The sequence below is a fragment of the Momordica charantia genome (assembly GCF_013281855.1).
Source record: "Momordica charantia cultivar OHB3-1 chromosome 3 unlocalized genomic scaffold, Mcharantia_2.0 BLBB01000003.1, whole genome shotgun sequence".
In the NCBI taxonomy this organism is placed as follows: Eukaryota; Viridiplantae; Streptophyta; class Magnoliopsida; order Cucurbitales; family Cucurbitaceae; genus Momordica; species Momordica charantia.
The window spans coordinates 10,478,113-10,493,931 of record NW_028275161.1 but is presented as its reverse complement, the minus strand read 5'-3'; the positions used below and the strand labels follow the sequence as shown (position 1 = coordinate 10,493,931).

The 15,819-nt window shown below is 39.9% G+C and overlaps 1 protein-coding gene across 1 annotated transcript; it reads right to left on the bottom strand.

Moving 5' to 3' along the window:
• Window positions 1-10,431: 10,431 nt before the first annotated feature.
• On the bottom strand, window positions 10,432-10,935 carry LOC148212358 (uncharacterized). The gene has a single exon (XM_088122195.1). The coding sequence runs from the start codon at window positions 10,933-10,935 to the stop codon at window positions 10,432-10,434; it is 504 nt and encodes a 167-aa protein (XP_087978321.1).
• Window positions 10,936-15,819: the final 4,884 nt, after the last annotated feature.

The window sequence follows — 15,819 nt, the reverse complement described above, 5'->3', positions numbered from 1 at the left end:
TTATTGATAGACGGATAGTCTAATACTTGTTTTTTATTTTTTAAATATAGCAAATTGTTTATAATCCATTTTATCTTTATTATTATCAAAAATCGATATACCTGGTATAATTGATATACGGAATATAAAGTAAATCAATAATATATCTAATATGAAGTGTACCGGTAACATTAAATATATAAATAATATACTTCATATTAAGTATATCACTGATTAATCTTCTTCGAGTGGAAGATTTTGGCTTAAATAACATTGTTGTTACTTATTGATATATCATGTATATCAATGAAGTATTAAAATTATTTTTTTTTCCGAACAAATGGTAGACTTTTGTGCAACAAATTGTAGGTTTTTGTTGCACAAAATTGTTGTCACTTGTTAAGGACTAGTGCGGGAAAAGAAATCTTATTGGCAACAAATTGTTGAATAAAATTACCCAATATATAAAAAAAAATAATAAATAAAATAAAACAAATTCAAAATATCGATATTTAAAGTAAAATTATTATTAAGATAGTGACGTTTTATGGAAACTTAGTTGAAAATTTATTTTTAAGTATGGAAGAAAAAAAATACTTTAAGATAGCTGAATTACCTTTAGGTCAATGACCAAATTGACAGAGTTTATAATTAAATCTATGCTTTCGTGGGTGGCGGAGCATAGACTCTTACACAGCGAGATTAGTATTTGTTGGGAAATCAAAGGCACTCCAAATAATTTCTCATATTACAGTTATATTAAGTTAATTAAATCAATCACATCATACAAAAACAAAGATAGGGAAAGCAATAAATGATATAAAAATTTATACTGGTTCATCCCAACAGTTTATGGGTTCCATCAAGTCTTTCACTTAAATGCAGGTTTCACTAATAGTCAGAATTGGATACAAGCACTCATAATATCTCACCATGATATTCACCATCTCTAAGTCCCAACAAAAGCTTCCTAACTTCTAAGTATTTAATAATATACTTAGATACATGGATGAAAGAACTCACAAAAAACCAAGATACAATTACTCCAAACAATGATCTCAATCTGCCCTCTTTATGTGCCGCCAATGCCTCGAAGCATTTGTCTGAAATCTACCACAAAACTACTCTAAAAACGGCTTAGAACGGCTCAAGAACCCTAAAATCGGAACTGTTGTATTTATGAAACATCATTATAGCGTCATGGTACTATCCATATCGTAATGACACTATCCATAGCGCCACGGTGCTACAAATGAAAAAAATCGTCCGGGTGCCCCCATTTCGATAGCACCGCGGTGCCTTCCCTAGCACCACGACGCTGCCTCCTCGGTCATCCTAGCTTGTGCTCCCTGTTTTCATCCCTCTTCGTCTCAACGACTCACCTCTCATTCGTTCCGACATTGATTTGGCTCCACCAATCCATCTATGTAAGATAAAGTTGTGGATGAGTGGGAGTGTTGAGCAAAAGGACCATTATAAGGTTAGCACATAGGAGTGCACTTTAGTACTATAGGGGGGACATTGTTCTATCTAAGTTAATTGTGGTATCTTAATCAAAAGAATTTATATAGGTCCTCTTAACAACTTGTTGTGTGCTAATTTTGTCTTCAACCTAGTACTTGCCAATTTCTTCCCTTGATAATGGAGAAAAAATCTTGGAGAAAATGAAAAGTAAGTTAAAGAGGGAGAAGGAACCACTGTTGGTTGGCCGTCACATTGAGATATACAAAGGAGAGAAAAAAAAATAAAGGAATCTTATTTAATAGATAGAAAAGTAGGACAGCTTACGGACTATAGTCTTCCATAATCATATGATATTGTTATTAACTCAAGTATAAAATATTGTTATTAACTTAAGTATAAGTATTTTTATGATTTTATTTTTTGTTCACTCAAAAATCTCGTACTACTAAAAGATGTTGCCCTTCACGTATGAATTTCTTCTCTGATATTTAAATCAGTCTTTTTTTAGTTCAATATATATGTAAGAGTGAGAATTCAATCTTTTGACCTTTTCATCGAGATTATATTATCTAAATTAGTTTAACTATGTTCAGGTTGACTACATCTAAATGAGTTTTAATACCCACTGATATAAGATAAGTAGTGATTATAAGATAAGTAGAGATTGATAATTAAAAGAAAAAGTCGCGATAACGGTTAACTGTCATGAATTTGGTATAATGATCCAAAAGTGCCTAAATAAATTCTGAAAAAATTATAAATAATTGGACTAAAATAAATTCTAAAGAATTTAGAAATAATGGATTCATGGAAATCATTAATAAGATATCAAAATAATAATTAAAAAAAGAATTGAAATCAAAAGTAATAATAGAATAATATAAGAAGCACCGTGAGGCATGTGACCTATCTCACATCACTCTCTATCACGTGGGGTAAGTTTGCCACCACAGAAGCCCCATTTCCACGTTTCTTTTCATAGTCACTTTTCCTTGAGAAAAAAATTTAGTTTTTTTTTTTTTATGATCTTAAGAAAAATATTAGTTGGTGCTAAATATTTGGTATTTCTAAATATTTTATTAATTTGTGATAATAGTAAATTCCTCCGTATCTTAGAATTTTATTAAATACTACAATCGAATTAGCATCGTGTGGATCGGTTTTGTAAGTCTAATTGATTAAAGAGTTCTCCATTTCACTTCTTCGATTTTTCATGGTATCAGAAAAAATATGTTCTGAGTGATGTAGTATAACTTCTTCCCTAGTTAATATTCATATTTCACTTGTTGAATTTAAATAAATTTACACTAAATCTATCCCTTTAAACTTTTGAATTGAGAATCTGTTTACTTAAAAAAAAAAATCGAAATGAGAATGAATTGGAATGAAAAATCAATCAAAATGGGAATATTATTCATTTGACGCTGTTTACCAAAAATTTTATAGAATCGAAATCAAAATTTCTTTGATGTTGTTTACTAAAACGGTCTAGAATCCAAATCGGAATCAAATTTATGACAATTACTAGTATGCCCCTTTATTCTTTATAGCTAATTACAAATATATTGTCGTGCTATTGTTTTTAAGTACATAAAAATAGATTTTAATTCATTTTATTATTACATATTTTTTATTATAATAATTTATTTAATATTAATTAATAATTAAAATAAAATTACATCAACTAAAATACTTAGAACGCGATCATTTTTTAATATAAAATATTATTAAATTTTATTATTATAATATTAATAATAATAAATTTTTTTTATTCTTTTTCTTTAATAAGACACTCAAAAGAAACATTTCTCTAAATTTGACTATACTAATAAATTTTAAATAGTGGAAGAGAGACTATACAATATTTTCCACCATCCACTAAATATTTTTATCAGACAAAGCGATTAGACGCAAGATTTTCTAATTTTAGACCATTTTTATTATTAAAAAAAATTATAGAACAGTGAATGATAAAATCTATGCAGTCTTTAGATTTATTCCGAGTATCTTGGAATTCTCTAAAATGCTATAAATGTTGGAATTCTCTGAAATGATATAAATCATTTAGGTTTCCAAAAAAGATAATCATGTATAAATATTTTATCTTTATCTTCGTTGTTCTAATCTTAGTTACTATAAGATAAAAATGGATTATTCTTTTAACAACATAAAAATAAAAGTAAAGAGGTTAAAATAGAAACCTTTTTGTTTCCTATCTATTAGGCCATTGAACTTTATACAGACACTAATATATGTTTGAATTTTCCATTTTGCCTCTAATCTAGCTATGAACTTTTAATTTCGTGTTTAATAAAATCTTGAAACTTTAAAAGTGTCTAATATATCTCAGAATTTTTAAATTTGTGTTTGATATGTACTCGATTTATTAAACATTTTCTATAATTTGTGTAATGCCCCAAGCTCTAAATTTGGCACCTAATGATCTCAGCATTCCTCTGCGACCTAACTACGCCACACCATCTTGAGATATGACTGTCTCTATATACCACAATTCATTTTAGCATACTTTGTTCTCACTCACATGTTTCATGAGAAAATTCATTAGAAGGCTGATAAGCCTTGATTTGAAGGCTAAAATGGTATAATTGCCATGCTTGTTAGTGTTTTGGTGCTAATATTACGTGTTTCATGCATGTATTTATGTGAAAGAGGTTAACAATTCATTATGCATAACTTTGAATACATACTTAGGAAAATATAAGAAAATTAATTTATTTGTGTGTATTTTACAAAAAAGAACAAAAAACAGATAACTGCTGACCAATGCACTAAATGCATTGTTCGCCCAGAAAATCCAAAATGCAACATACGAGTGACCTTTGACCTACATTCTTTCGAGAAATCTCTTCTACTAACTTAGTCTTCCTTGATGGTTGCATATGCAAGCCCTTGATTCAAAGTGTTTATGCAAAAAAATGATCGAGGTCAAACCTAGTCGAGGTCGAACTTAGAAATTGCCTAATTAGGAACGCTAAGGGAAGACCTGCACAAGAGGGCAAAATCTCCGACGCTAAAATCAGTAAACAACTCGGACTTAATATGAAGTTCAAGGAGAATTTCATACTTGGTGTAGAAACGAGGCCCTCTATTTATAGGTATAGGATCTGACAGACCTCACGACCGGTGGTTACTCTTGTCGGACAGTAGATCGAACCTGTCGGATTCTGAAGATCGAACTCGAGCATATCGAACCTTTGAGAAATAATATTCAAGGTGATTTGGCTAAGTGTTCCACCTCGGAAGGTTCGAGGTGGGCCTGCCAAAAAGGCTACTCCAACGTTGACGTATCATTGTCCTCCACATGGCACAACAATTTTCCTCCCCAAACATTGGTCCCTTCTCTGGCAGGGTCGAGATCGACCTGACATAGAAGTTTTATTGAAGGGAAAATTGGCCGACGTGGCGACTTCCGGGTTCGTGATAAAAAATATAGTCGTTGGACGGAATGAATGGTTGAATTGATTACTAGGGTGATAATCAGTCGGTTGAAGTCAGTTTTGGACTCCAACCAACGTCGACCACCGATAAGTTCGGTTTCTGTCAATCGAAACTCGTCGATTTCAAGACGTTTCGCGATTCCGACAGACCAACCACACTAACGGTCGGTCGGTTTTGATCGGTTTGGTGAAGAGGAAGGAAAGGAGGAGAAAAAAGAGAAAAAAAAAAGAGTAGAAATGAGATAAGAAAAAGAAAGCAGAGAAAATTGAGAAGAAAATAGGAAACAGTGAAGAAAAACAAAGAGCAAAAAAATAAGAGTAGAAACGGAAAGAGAAAAAGAGAAAAAGAGAAAATGGAGAAAGAAAGAGGAAGATCAACCTTTACTAAAACAAACAAAATGAACAGAAAACCATAGAGGAGAAGAAAACTAGAGAGGGGAAATGGAAGAGATAGAGAGGGAGAGGAGGAAAAGAAAGTATGAAATTAATGTGACAGGTTAAAACAAGAAAAATGAGAGAGAAAAAAGGAAATAAAATTTTGAATATAAAAAAATAAATAAATCGTATCACATTGGGAAACCAGCCCATGTTGGTTTCCAATGCACAGTTGTAGTTTACGTACGACATACTACAGCATTTAATGCTCCCATTATTAATTTTTTTTTTTAGTTATTTCAATGCTAATGATGTTGGTCGGTTTCGATCGTAAGTTAAACTTTCAACCAAACGGAAATAAAAACCGACCGATTGACTTAGTAAACCGACTGACCGACATTAATTTGATGAGTTTTTGTCAGTCGGACTGGTTTTTCAGAAGGTTTTGCTCACCCCTATTGATTACTGTTAGTGCACTCGAGTGTTCTGACGTTCGAGCTTTTGATTAATCTACGTCATTCTTTTTTGACATGTGTACGGTGAAGATTGATTTTCGGAGTACTATAAATAGACCCAAGTCTCAGATTTGCGATTTATGCTTCCTGAAATTTTGAAGTTCGACCTGATCAGCTTGGAACTTTGCTCTAGGTCAATCTCTTCTTTCTACACTCTTCGTTTTCAGGTTAATTTTTCATTATGTCGAGCTTTTCCAATAGTAGTACGATATAGGTAGTGTTGAGACTTTCTCTACTTCAAAAAGATTAGAGACTTGTGCAAGCGCACACGGTCACAAGTAATACTCGGAAGTAATCCAAGGTCGAATTCTCAGGGACTTGTTGCTTTTCAAAATCAAGTAATGCCGTGAAATGGTTCAAATATGCAATTGAGATTTAGGAAGAAAAATGTGATGAAATGTTGTCGTTTGGGGTTTTCACTATTAAGCAATTTAATAAAACTCAACATCTTTGCTTCTTACCTTAGTTTTGATGTAAAACATGGAAAACATACTTTTTTGGGAAAATGCACGAGGGGCAATTCTAGCTTTTCTTGAGAAACTGAGTTCTACTCTTTCACTACCACTTTTGTTTGCTGTAGAGGCTAGGGTTATGTCTAGGTGTGATTACAATCCTAGAGAATAATTATCAACTCACATGCATTATGGGTCAGAGGGCCTATGTTTAGGACCATATTTTATGGGCATATGTCTAAATCACATCCAATATTGGTTTTCTAATATTTTACCTAACTCACCCTTCTCAGGGTTGAGCTTTAGTGTATAAATCAATTTCCCACTGGCCAAATGGAAAAAAGACTTAAACAGAAGTTTTTAGAACAAATCATTTTGACTAAGGCATTCCACAAAGATGTTGATAACTAATCTAGAACATATTTCAAGGAAAGAAAATGCACGAAAACATAAAGGAAGTATTTTTCATTGAATTAAAACGAATAAACGAGCCGTACAATGAGTTCTAGCTTGACCCTCTTCTCTCTCGAGTGTGAGGGGAGTGTAAACTCGCTAAAGAACTTAATAATAACAGAATAAGTGAAGAACAAATGATAGAACTTGAATTAAAAGCAATAAAGCACGAAAATACATGAAAATAATAACTAAAACTTGAATCTAAGACTAAGAACGAGTTCTACAACGAAGAGAGAATGTAAATGAAGCTGAAAACGAGCTTGGAATGGATGATTTGCTGATGGAAGGATGAATTTTTTATATAGCACCATGGGTTGGTTAAACTCCCCACCATTTTAGGTAAAAATGGATTGAGATTCACCTAACAAACCCTCTGGGACTTGGACTCATGGTTTTGAGTTGGTTTGAATATGTGGAAAATGTCCTCCGTGCCCTTCATTAATCAAAACGTGTGTTTGCCCATGTTGACCTCCAAAATTGCGCCAGGCACAATTATGCAAAAACAGAAAACTGTTATTTTCTTCCAACTTTGACCGCATTTTTCTCATATTTTTCCTAAAGTACTATAGTTTGACTTTTATGCAAAAATGTTCTATGCATGTTCTACTTTAAGAATATGTGGTTCTTTTTGGCAAATAATGATGGGAAATGGATCAAAACCGTGGTCAAACAGGTTACCAACACATGTTTCTGCAGTAAAAAGTCAACCCTAATAGGTAGTCTAGGTCGGACCACTAGCACTTCGTCCCCTAGGAAAGCCAGCTCTGGTGAGGACCAAGCAAATAAGCTAGATGTCAAGCTCGAGGAGATAGAAAACTTCCAATTCTCGGACGATGATGGTGAGGACAGCGATGCCTCGACCTCGGGCCATGGGGTTTCCTTCAAAGATGCCCGAAAACTACCTTAGACCGCTACGTAAGCGGTACCAAATCCCTTATAACATAAGTTTACTCGTACCTCGGGCTGGAGAAAAAGCTGACGATCCTTCGGAGGGATGCATCACTTTTTATCTAAACATGTTCGAATACGGGTTTCGACTGCCTGTCGACCCCTTCATCCAGGAGTTCTTAATCTGAACTGGCCTTGCATCTGCCCAAGTGGCCCCCGATGGCTGGGGTGTTGTCTTTGCGCTAGCCATCATTTTCTGGTTTAGGACTCGTGAAGTGGAAGGTTTTGAGCTACTTGTGGCCAAGCAGCTCCTCGCCTACTTCGAGGTGAAACGAATTTCCAATAAGCCCTGCCGCTATTATTTGTGTGCAAGGAAGGGCACAGGGGGATTATCAAGGGTCCCACGTTGATAAAATGATGGGTGAAGAAGTGGTTTTATGCCTCGGGAGATTGGTTGGCGAAAGACAAGTCCAACCAGCCCTTCTTCAACGTTCCAACTAGATTTCGGAATTTTGGTAACAGGTCGTACTACCCTCTTGTTCTTTGTCGTTTTTGATTACTTTGCTAACTTCTCTGTTTATTCTTGCAATTGCCATCAGACCGATGCCCGAGCTAACGCAACCGACTTTTGACGTGTTAAATTACTACAAGGACAAATTCAAAGGTAGAGGAAAGTTCGGGACTTTGATAACCGACAAGCTACTGCTCGCCTTCGGTTTGCTTGATTTTAACCCTCTCCTCGTTCCTGTTGAGGCCACAAGACCGAACTTGGAGTTGGGTGAGTCTGTCTCGGATGATTTTTCACTTCCTTTTCATATTGAATTATTTCCACATGTTCTTTAATCCTGCAACCATGGTGTGCAAATTCGCGAACGCTGTGAAAAGCAAGGCTAAGGGTGGAAGTCGCCAACCCAAGGTTGGGTCGAGCTCATACCCAAAAGCTGCGGAGATAGCGAGTGACGCCATGGTCGAGGTGGAGCGTCTTCAAGGTCCTCCCCCTGGCGAAAAAAGACCTCGCAGTCATTCTGTTGAGGCACTGAAGGTTTTCCTTTTGAGGGAGGTGCATGGGGGCTCTTCTCCAAAGAAGGCCAAAAAGAATAAAGAAAAAAAGACTTCTTCAGAGGGTGCTGTCTCCGAGGTTCAGAGGAGTAGCTTCTTGGACTTGATTGACGATTCAGAGGCTAAGATGGGAGCTACTATCGATGTGGAGATTAGGTTCCATATCGAACCCTCTAGAGCCAAGATGAGGGAGAGAGTTGAACAGATCGGAAGCGCCAACTACTTTCGATGCATGAGGTGGGCCACCAAGTTTGTTTGTGCCCCTGGGTCCGACATGCAACGCCTTATAGACATTACTGCCGAGGTGAATGAGTTTGCACCTCAGAGTCTTATTTTCTTTATCTCGCTACTTATTCAAGTTCTAACTCTGTTGTAACCTTGATTTTCTTCCGTAGTCTTACGCAGCAGCATGCCACGTGCCCTCGTGATAAAAGCGAGCTCGACGGGCACGAGAAGCTATCTGAGAAAGATAAAGAATCTATCTTGACTGCCTTGGACTCTGCTACCGCTGTCGAGGGTGAGCTTCAGGAAGTAAGGTCCAAACTGAAGGCCACCCAGGAAAAGTTCAAACTTGCCAAGGTGGAGGTGGAGGTGGAGAAGAACTTAAAGAACCTCAAGGCAATTTACGCCATTCTGAAGGATTTAGAGGTTGAGAAGTTCAAACTCGTACGCGAGAATACGTCTTTAGAAGAGCGACTTGCTGAGGCGAGGTCTAACATTGAGAGGTGGAAGGCTCGATATTAGAACAGTGCCTTCCTTGAGGAGACCTTCCGGAAGCACCCCGATTTTGACGGCTTCGCCAGGGACTTCAGGGACACGGGGTTCAAGTTCCTAATGAAGGGCGTTGCTGAAGTGGCTCCCAACCTCGACCTCGAACCCATCAAGAAGCGATACGCAAAGCGATGGGCCTCTGATCCGAACAACACCCCTGGTCCCCAAAGCTTGGTGGAAAAATATTTGAAGGAGTTGAACTCTGAGTATCAGGACAATGGTAAGGATGAGGATGACCTAACCCATGAGGGTGAAGATGTTGGCGCTTCCCGAGCCAAAGATGAAAGACTGCTCCTGTTACACCTGTTGTCAATTACTCTCAGGAGGCTGGTCAGATAGACTCGCAAGAGATCGGCCTGCTGGCTTTCAAGGGGAACTCGAGTCGCACCTCGGAAGCAGCTGATCGGCCCCCAGCCTCCTTTTCTTCTTTGCTTTTCTTTCAATCCATCTTGTATTTTCTGTAATCACTGTAGGACCCGAGGCATATATGCCTTAGTCCTGTCTTACAGCTTTTCTTATTGAACAGGTCATTGTTCCAACTCGCAATGTTTTTGCTACCTTTATTTTCCGTCTCGCACCTCGAACCAATCAGAATTGTAATCAAAGTGCTTCTTTTCAATTCACCTCGAGTTAAGCCACACGACCCCCGTTCGATTTAAGGTCGAATTCGTAATATAATAAGACATGAAATTGAATAAACATAACACTTTTATACAACTAACCCTTGAATATTTACACAAGTCCAATTAATCTGAACTATTTTACAATTCATGGATAATATCATTTTAAGTGCTCTGCATTCCATGGATGCAGAAGCAAATTTCCTTCGAGATCGGCCAACATGTATGTGTCTGTCCACACGATGCCTTTTAACTTCAAATGGTCCTTCCCAGGTCGGCTCTTGGGTATCAACATGCCTCTGAACCTTCCGTAGGGCCAAATGTCCGACCTGAAAAAGTCAAGGTCGAACTCGAGCGTTGTAATGTCTGGCCATCGGTTCTAGTACTCTGCCAGTCATAGTTGGGACACCTCCCTCTTTTCATCTAGAAGGTCCAGGTTGAGGAGTAGTTCCTCCTCATTTCTGACTTGCTCATAATAATCAATCCTTTCAGTCGGCATTCCGATCTCGACAGGAACTACGGCCTCGATGCGAAAAGCCAATAAGAAAGGGGTCTCTCCAATTGACTTACGGGGAGTCATTTTATAGTACCAGAGGACTTCAAGTAACTCCTCGGCCCAACGCCCTTTTCTTGCATCCAACCTGAGTTTAAGGCCACGCTTAATAATCTTATATTTTGCTTCGACCTGTCCATTTTCTTTCAGATGGGCAGGGGACAAACTGAGGTGGCTGATGCTGAGCTTTGCGTAGAATTCTTTAAACTTCCTGTTATCAAATATATTGCCATTGTCTATCACAATGGCATTAGGAATGCCGAAGCGACACATAATGTTGGTGTAGATGAAGGCCGTGATTTTGGTTTCAGTAATTGTGGCGAGCTCCTCAGCCTCGGCCCACATTGCAAAATAATACACTATGACAACAACATACTTCGTCTGTCCTTTGCCTAGAGGGAAGGATCCGATCACTTCTACTCCTCATTGAGCAAAGGGCCAAGGGGTAGTGATAGGGGTGAGCAGCTTGGGTGGCTAGTGAATGATGTTTGCAAAGCGTTGGCAGTTGTCACACCTCTTCACAAATTCTTGAGCATCTCGATCTATGATGGGCTAGTAGTAACCTTTCAGACTACCTTGGACGATAATGACCTGGCCCCTGAGTGGTTGCCACAAACTCCTTCGTGGATTTCCCTGAGAAAGTAATTTTCGTCCTCTAGGGCTAGGCATTTTAGGAGCAGTAGAGAGAATCCTCATTTATATAGAGTTCCATCTCAGAGTATGAACCGAGCTACTTTTCATCTGAGTTTCTTTGCTTCTCTCAGATCTGTCGAGACATTGCCCGTCAAGTATCCTCTGATTATATCCATCCATAACGGAGGTTGGGAATCGACTTCCATCACGCCTAGTTCCAAAATTGACGGAGTTTCAAATATCTCAACGGAGATCGATCTAACGAGATCGGTCTTGTAAGCGAACGCCAATTTGGCTAAGGTGTCTGTCTTCGAATTCTCTGACCTTGGAATCTGGCTTATTTCATTAGTTTTGAACTAGGCGAGGTGCGCTCTGACTTTGCTCAGGTATTTCTCAATTCAATAATCATTTGCCTGGTATTCTTCTTTTATCATGTTTACTATCAACTGAGAGTCGTTGTACACCTGGATGTAGCTTGCACCAAGCCCTTTAGCCACGCGCAGACCGGGCAACAGCACTTCATACTCGGCCTTGTTGTTTGAGGTACGAAAATTGAAGTGGAGGGTATACTCGAAATGCGTGCCATCTGGTGCGAGTAGAAGCACTCCAGTGCCACATCCTTTGTCATTCGATGGCCCATCAACAAACATAGTCCAAGAGAGGTTAGGCTTCAAGGTCGAGGTCAGTGGGGGCATGATCTCGACTATGAAGTCTGCCACTGCTTGGGCTTTCATGGCTGTGCAAGGTTCGAATTGAACGTCATACTCACTTAGCTCCACCACCCACTTCATCAATCGGCCAGAAGTTTATGGCTTATGAAAGACCGGATTCAATGGCAAGTTGGTGAGCATGATCAAGGTATGAGGTTGGAAGTAGGGCTTGAGTCGTCGCGCAGCTGTGACTAAGGCGAGAGCCAATTTCTCTTTTTGGGGGTATATGGTCTCGGCCTCGGTCATAGCCTTGCTGGTATAATAGATCGAACTTTGGCGCACGCCTTCTTGCTTGATCCAGGCTGAGCTTCATCCGGTAGTTGCGAAGTACCCCGAAGGTTTCAGTCAAGTTGGCAAGGTGCGACCTGGACTGCTTGCTTTTAACTAGCATTTCGTCCACGTACACCTCTATGTTGCGTCTGACCTGGACTGATAGTTTGCACTTGCATTCTTCAGGCCAAATGGCGTGACCTTATAGCAATAAAGACCTTGATCGGTTATGAAGGAGGTGTGGATCTGGTCATGCTCGTGGATCTTTATTTGATTGTATCCGGAATAGGTGTCCATAAAAGTGAGCATCTCATGCCCAGCCGTGGCGTCTACAGACTGGTCGATCCTCGGAAGTGGGAAACAATCTTTGGGACATGCCTTATTAAGATTGATGAAGTCCACACACATTCTCCACTTTCTTTTAGATTTTTTAACTAAAACTACGTTAGAAAGCCCTCGGGATACAAAATTTCTTTTATATACTCAACTTTTGAAAGCTTATTAACTTCCTCAACAATTACATCACTTCTCTCTTTATTTACAGGTCTTCTCTCCTATTTAACAGGTCGGAATGATGGGTCAATGTTGAGGCAGTGCACCATTATCTTTGGATTAATGTCGGGCATGTCCTCATGGGACCATGCGAAGACATCCAAGTTGGACCTTAGGAAGGAGATGAGTTCTTCCCTGTCAGTGGCCCCCAGCTTGGTGCCTATGTTGACTTGCTTTTCAAGACTAAGTAAGGGAACAAGCTCGAGCTCCTCTACCGATGCAGCGTGTTCTGGATGAAACTCTTTTGTCGACTCATCTACCGACGCAGCGTGTTCCAGATGAAACTCTTTTGTCGACTCATCTACTGACGCAGCGTGTTCTGGATGAAACTCTTTTGTCGACTCGATCTTGCAATTTATGATGCAAACTACCGATCCTTTGAGTGTCGTAGCATAGCACTCCCTTGAAGTCTTCTGTTTACCTCGGACTATGCCAACCTCATTGGGAGTTGGATATTTTATAGCTTGGTTAACTGTTGATGGGATGGCTTGAAGCGTGTGGATCCCAGGTCGACCAAAAATAGCATTATAGGCCGACTGGTGCCACGACTACGAACTCGGGCATCTTTGGGACTTGGGTGTCGCCTCGGCCGATAATGATAGGGACATCAATGCATCATTCTAGAGTGATGGTCTCTCTAGCGAATCCAACCAAGGGTGTTGGACTCTTTCTCAATTGCACCCTAGTCCAACCTAACGCCACGTAGGTTGTGAGGGACAAGATATTGGCGGCTGCTCCCCCATCCACAAGAACCTTTTTGACCTGGACATGGTCAATCAGAGGGGATATTATCAGGGCGTTGTTGTGGGGTAAGTGAACTCCCTCTAGGTCGGAGTCGGAGAATGATATGGGGCAGATTGGCTTCTGCACCTAAGTAGCACAAATATCGTGCCTGGCCTCTCTGGCCAACTCCTTCCTTTTGTTTTTAGATTGGCCCCCACTTGGTCCTCCGATAATGGTGTTGATGATCACAGGCCGGTCATCTCTCTGAGGTGGCATCCTTGAACGCCTCATTTCGTCTTTCTTTTCCGTCGAGCTAGATCTCGACTTTCCCACGAACTTCTTAAAATAGCCATCTTGAATTAGGTCTTCAATCTGGCGCTTGAGCTCGAAACAGCTTGAGGTGTCATGACCGTGGTCACTGTGAAAACGATAATATATTTCTTTGTCCGTTTGTCTGGGTCTCCTCGGACTTTCCCAAGGCGTTTTAGAAGTTTCTCCATCATAGTCTCCTCGATGTTGGTAAGGATCTCTGAGATTGGGATGGTAGTGGGAGTATATCGTTCGTAAGGTCAGCCTCGACCGGAGCCGGAGTCCGAGCTTCCATTAATCAGATCGTCCTTGAAAGGATTGAGAAGCTGACCCCTTGTCCTTGGACTTGTAGTCAGATTTCCCTTTCTACTGATGACTCGATTTTTTCTAGTTAGACTTCTTCTCTGTCCAACTTGTCTTGGTCCAGAACAGCTTCTGACCATCGATGACCTTCTTGGCCTTCTGCAAAACCTCAGCGAAGGTTGCCAGTGCTTTTTCTCCCAGTTTACTTTTAAAGTCTCATCGGCCAGGCCAGTGAAGAAGTAGCACATGGCGGAGTCGTCTGAGCAATGTATGACCTTCAATTGTTCCTCCTAGAACCTTGGCACATATTCTTTAGGTGTCTCGCCGTCCTTCTGTCGAATAGTGACGAGGTGGGTGACTGTCTTCTTGTCATTGTGCCGAGAAGAGAACTGGCTAATGAATTCCTTCCTCAGCTGACTGTAGGCCGAGATCAACCTAGCTGGCTGCCTTCGGTACCAAAGTCGAGCACTCCCAGTTAGAGCAATCTGGAATGCTCTGCATTTGATGGAATCAGATGCAACCTGAAAGTCCATAAGTCCTTCGAAGACCTCGACGTAATCCTTTGGGTCTTTAGACCCATCATAGGGCTTCATGGTGAGCGTCTTGAACTTGGTAGGTATTGTTGCCTCGAGAATGTTCGAAGTAAACGGCGATTTGCCCATTTCGCCATCATCGAACAAACTTTATTTCCTGTCGCACCTCTACTTAAGAGTTTCAACCTGTGCATCAAACTTGCTCTTCATCAAGTCAAACTCTTCCCTTGTGACTACTCCTTCAGTATGATCAGAGTAAATCGTGATTGGGCCTTCTCAGTGGAGTATTTTTGCGAACAAGAAGAATAGATGACCAAACCTCGAAAGGTGGAGTTCTTCTTCTTCTTGTCGGTTATGACCTTCCTTAGGTCACCCTCTTGGTGACTGCAATCGGCACCATTGTTGTCAACGGGGTGTTAGTTGTCATTTTTTGGGTGGAGAGGACGGTCCGAAGTCCCTCCTTCATAATGGTGGCCCTCATTATCCTCTTGGATCCGAGATTGCGATCCCGCGCGACTAGCTCGCACCATTTTGTTGTAATTTTCCTCCATTGAGTGCATACGGGTGCGCATGTCATCGAGCTTACAGTGTAGGGTAGCGAGATCCTCAACATCTACCAACTGGGGAGTTTACATGATGCCCTTTCGAAGCCCCTCCTCAACCTCGGTGCATCTTATTCGGTCACGGATGCACAGGAGGAAGTGCTAGGGTGCATCTATGGGGCTGATCGACCCCTCCATCTCCTTGAATCGGATCCTCAATGTTCTTGGTATTCACTTCACACTGGTGATTCGGATCGTCGTTGTTAACTCGGTGACTAGGGTGGCTAGACAAATCAACGGAAGCTGTTGGTTGAACAATCTTCGATAATCGGTGGTAGGAATGACTTAAAATGTTGTTCCCACAGACGGCGTCAAATGTTTATGTAAGAAAATGGTCAAGGTCAAATCTGATCGAGGTTACAGTCGGAACTTACCTGACTAAGAATTCTAAGGGAAGACCTGCACAAGATGGCAAAATCTCCGACGCTTAAGTCACTATACATATAACGCCCCAGGAATTTCACCATTTCCAAATAGGGACCGTTACTAAGCCTACCTAAAATTTTCTCATAAACAAGAGAATTTTCTTCACAACAACACTAAGCAATAAAACTACCACGCTTCTGCTGCACTACTCTGATTTCCAACACTCAC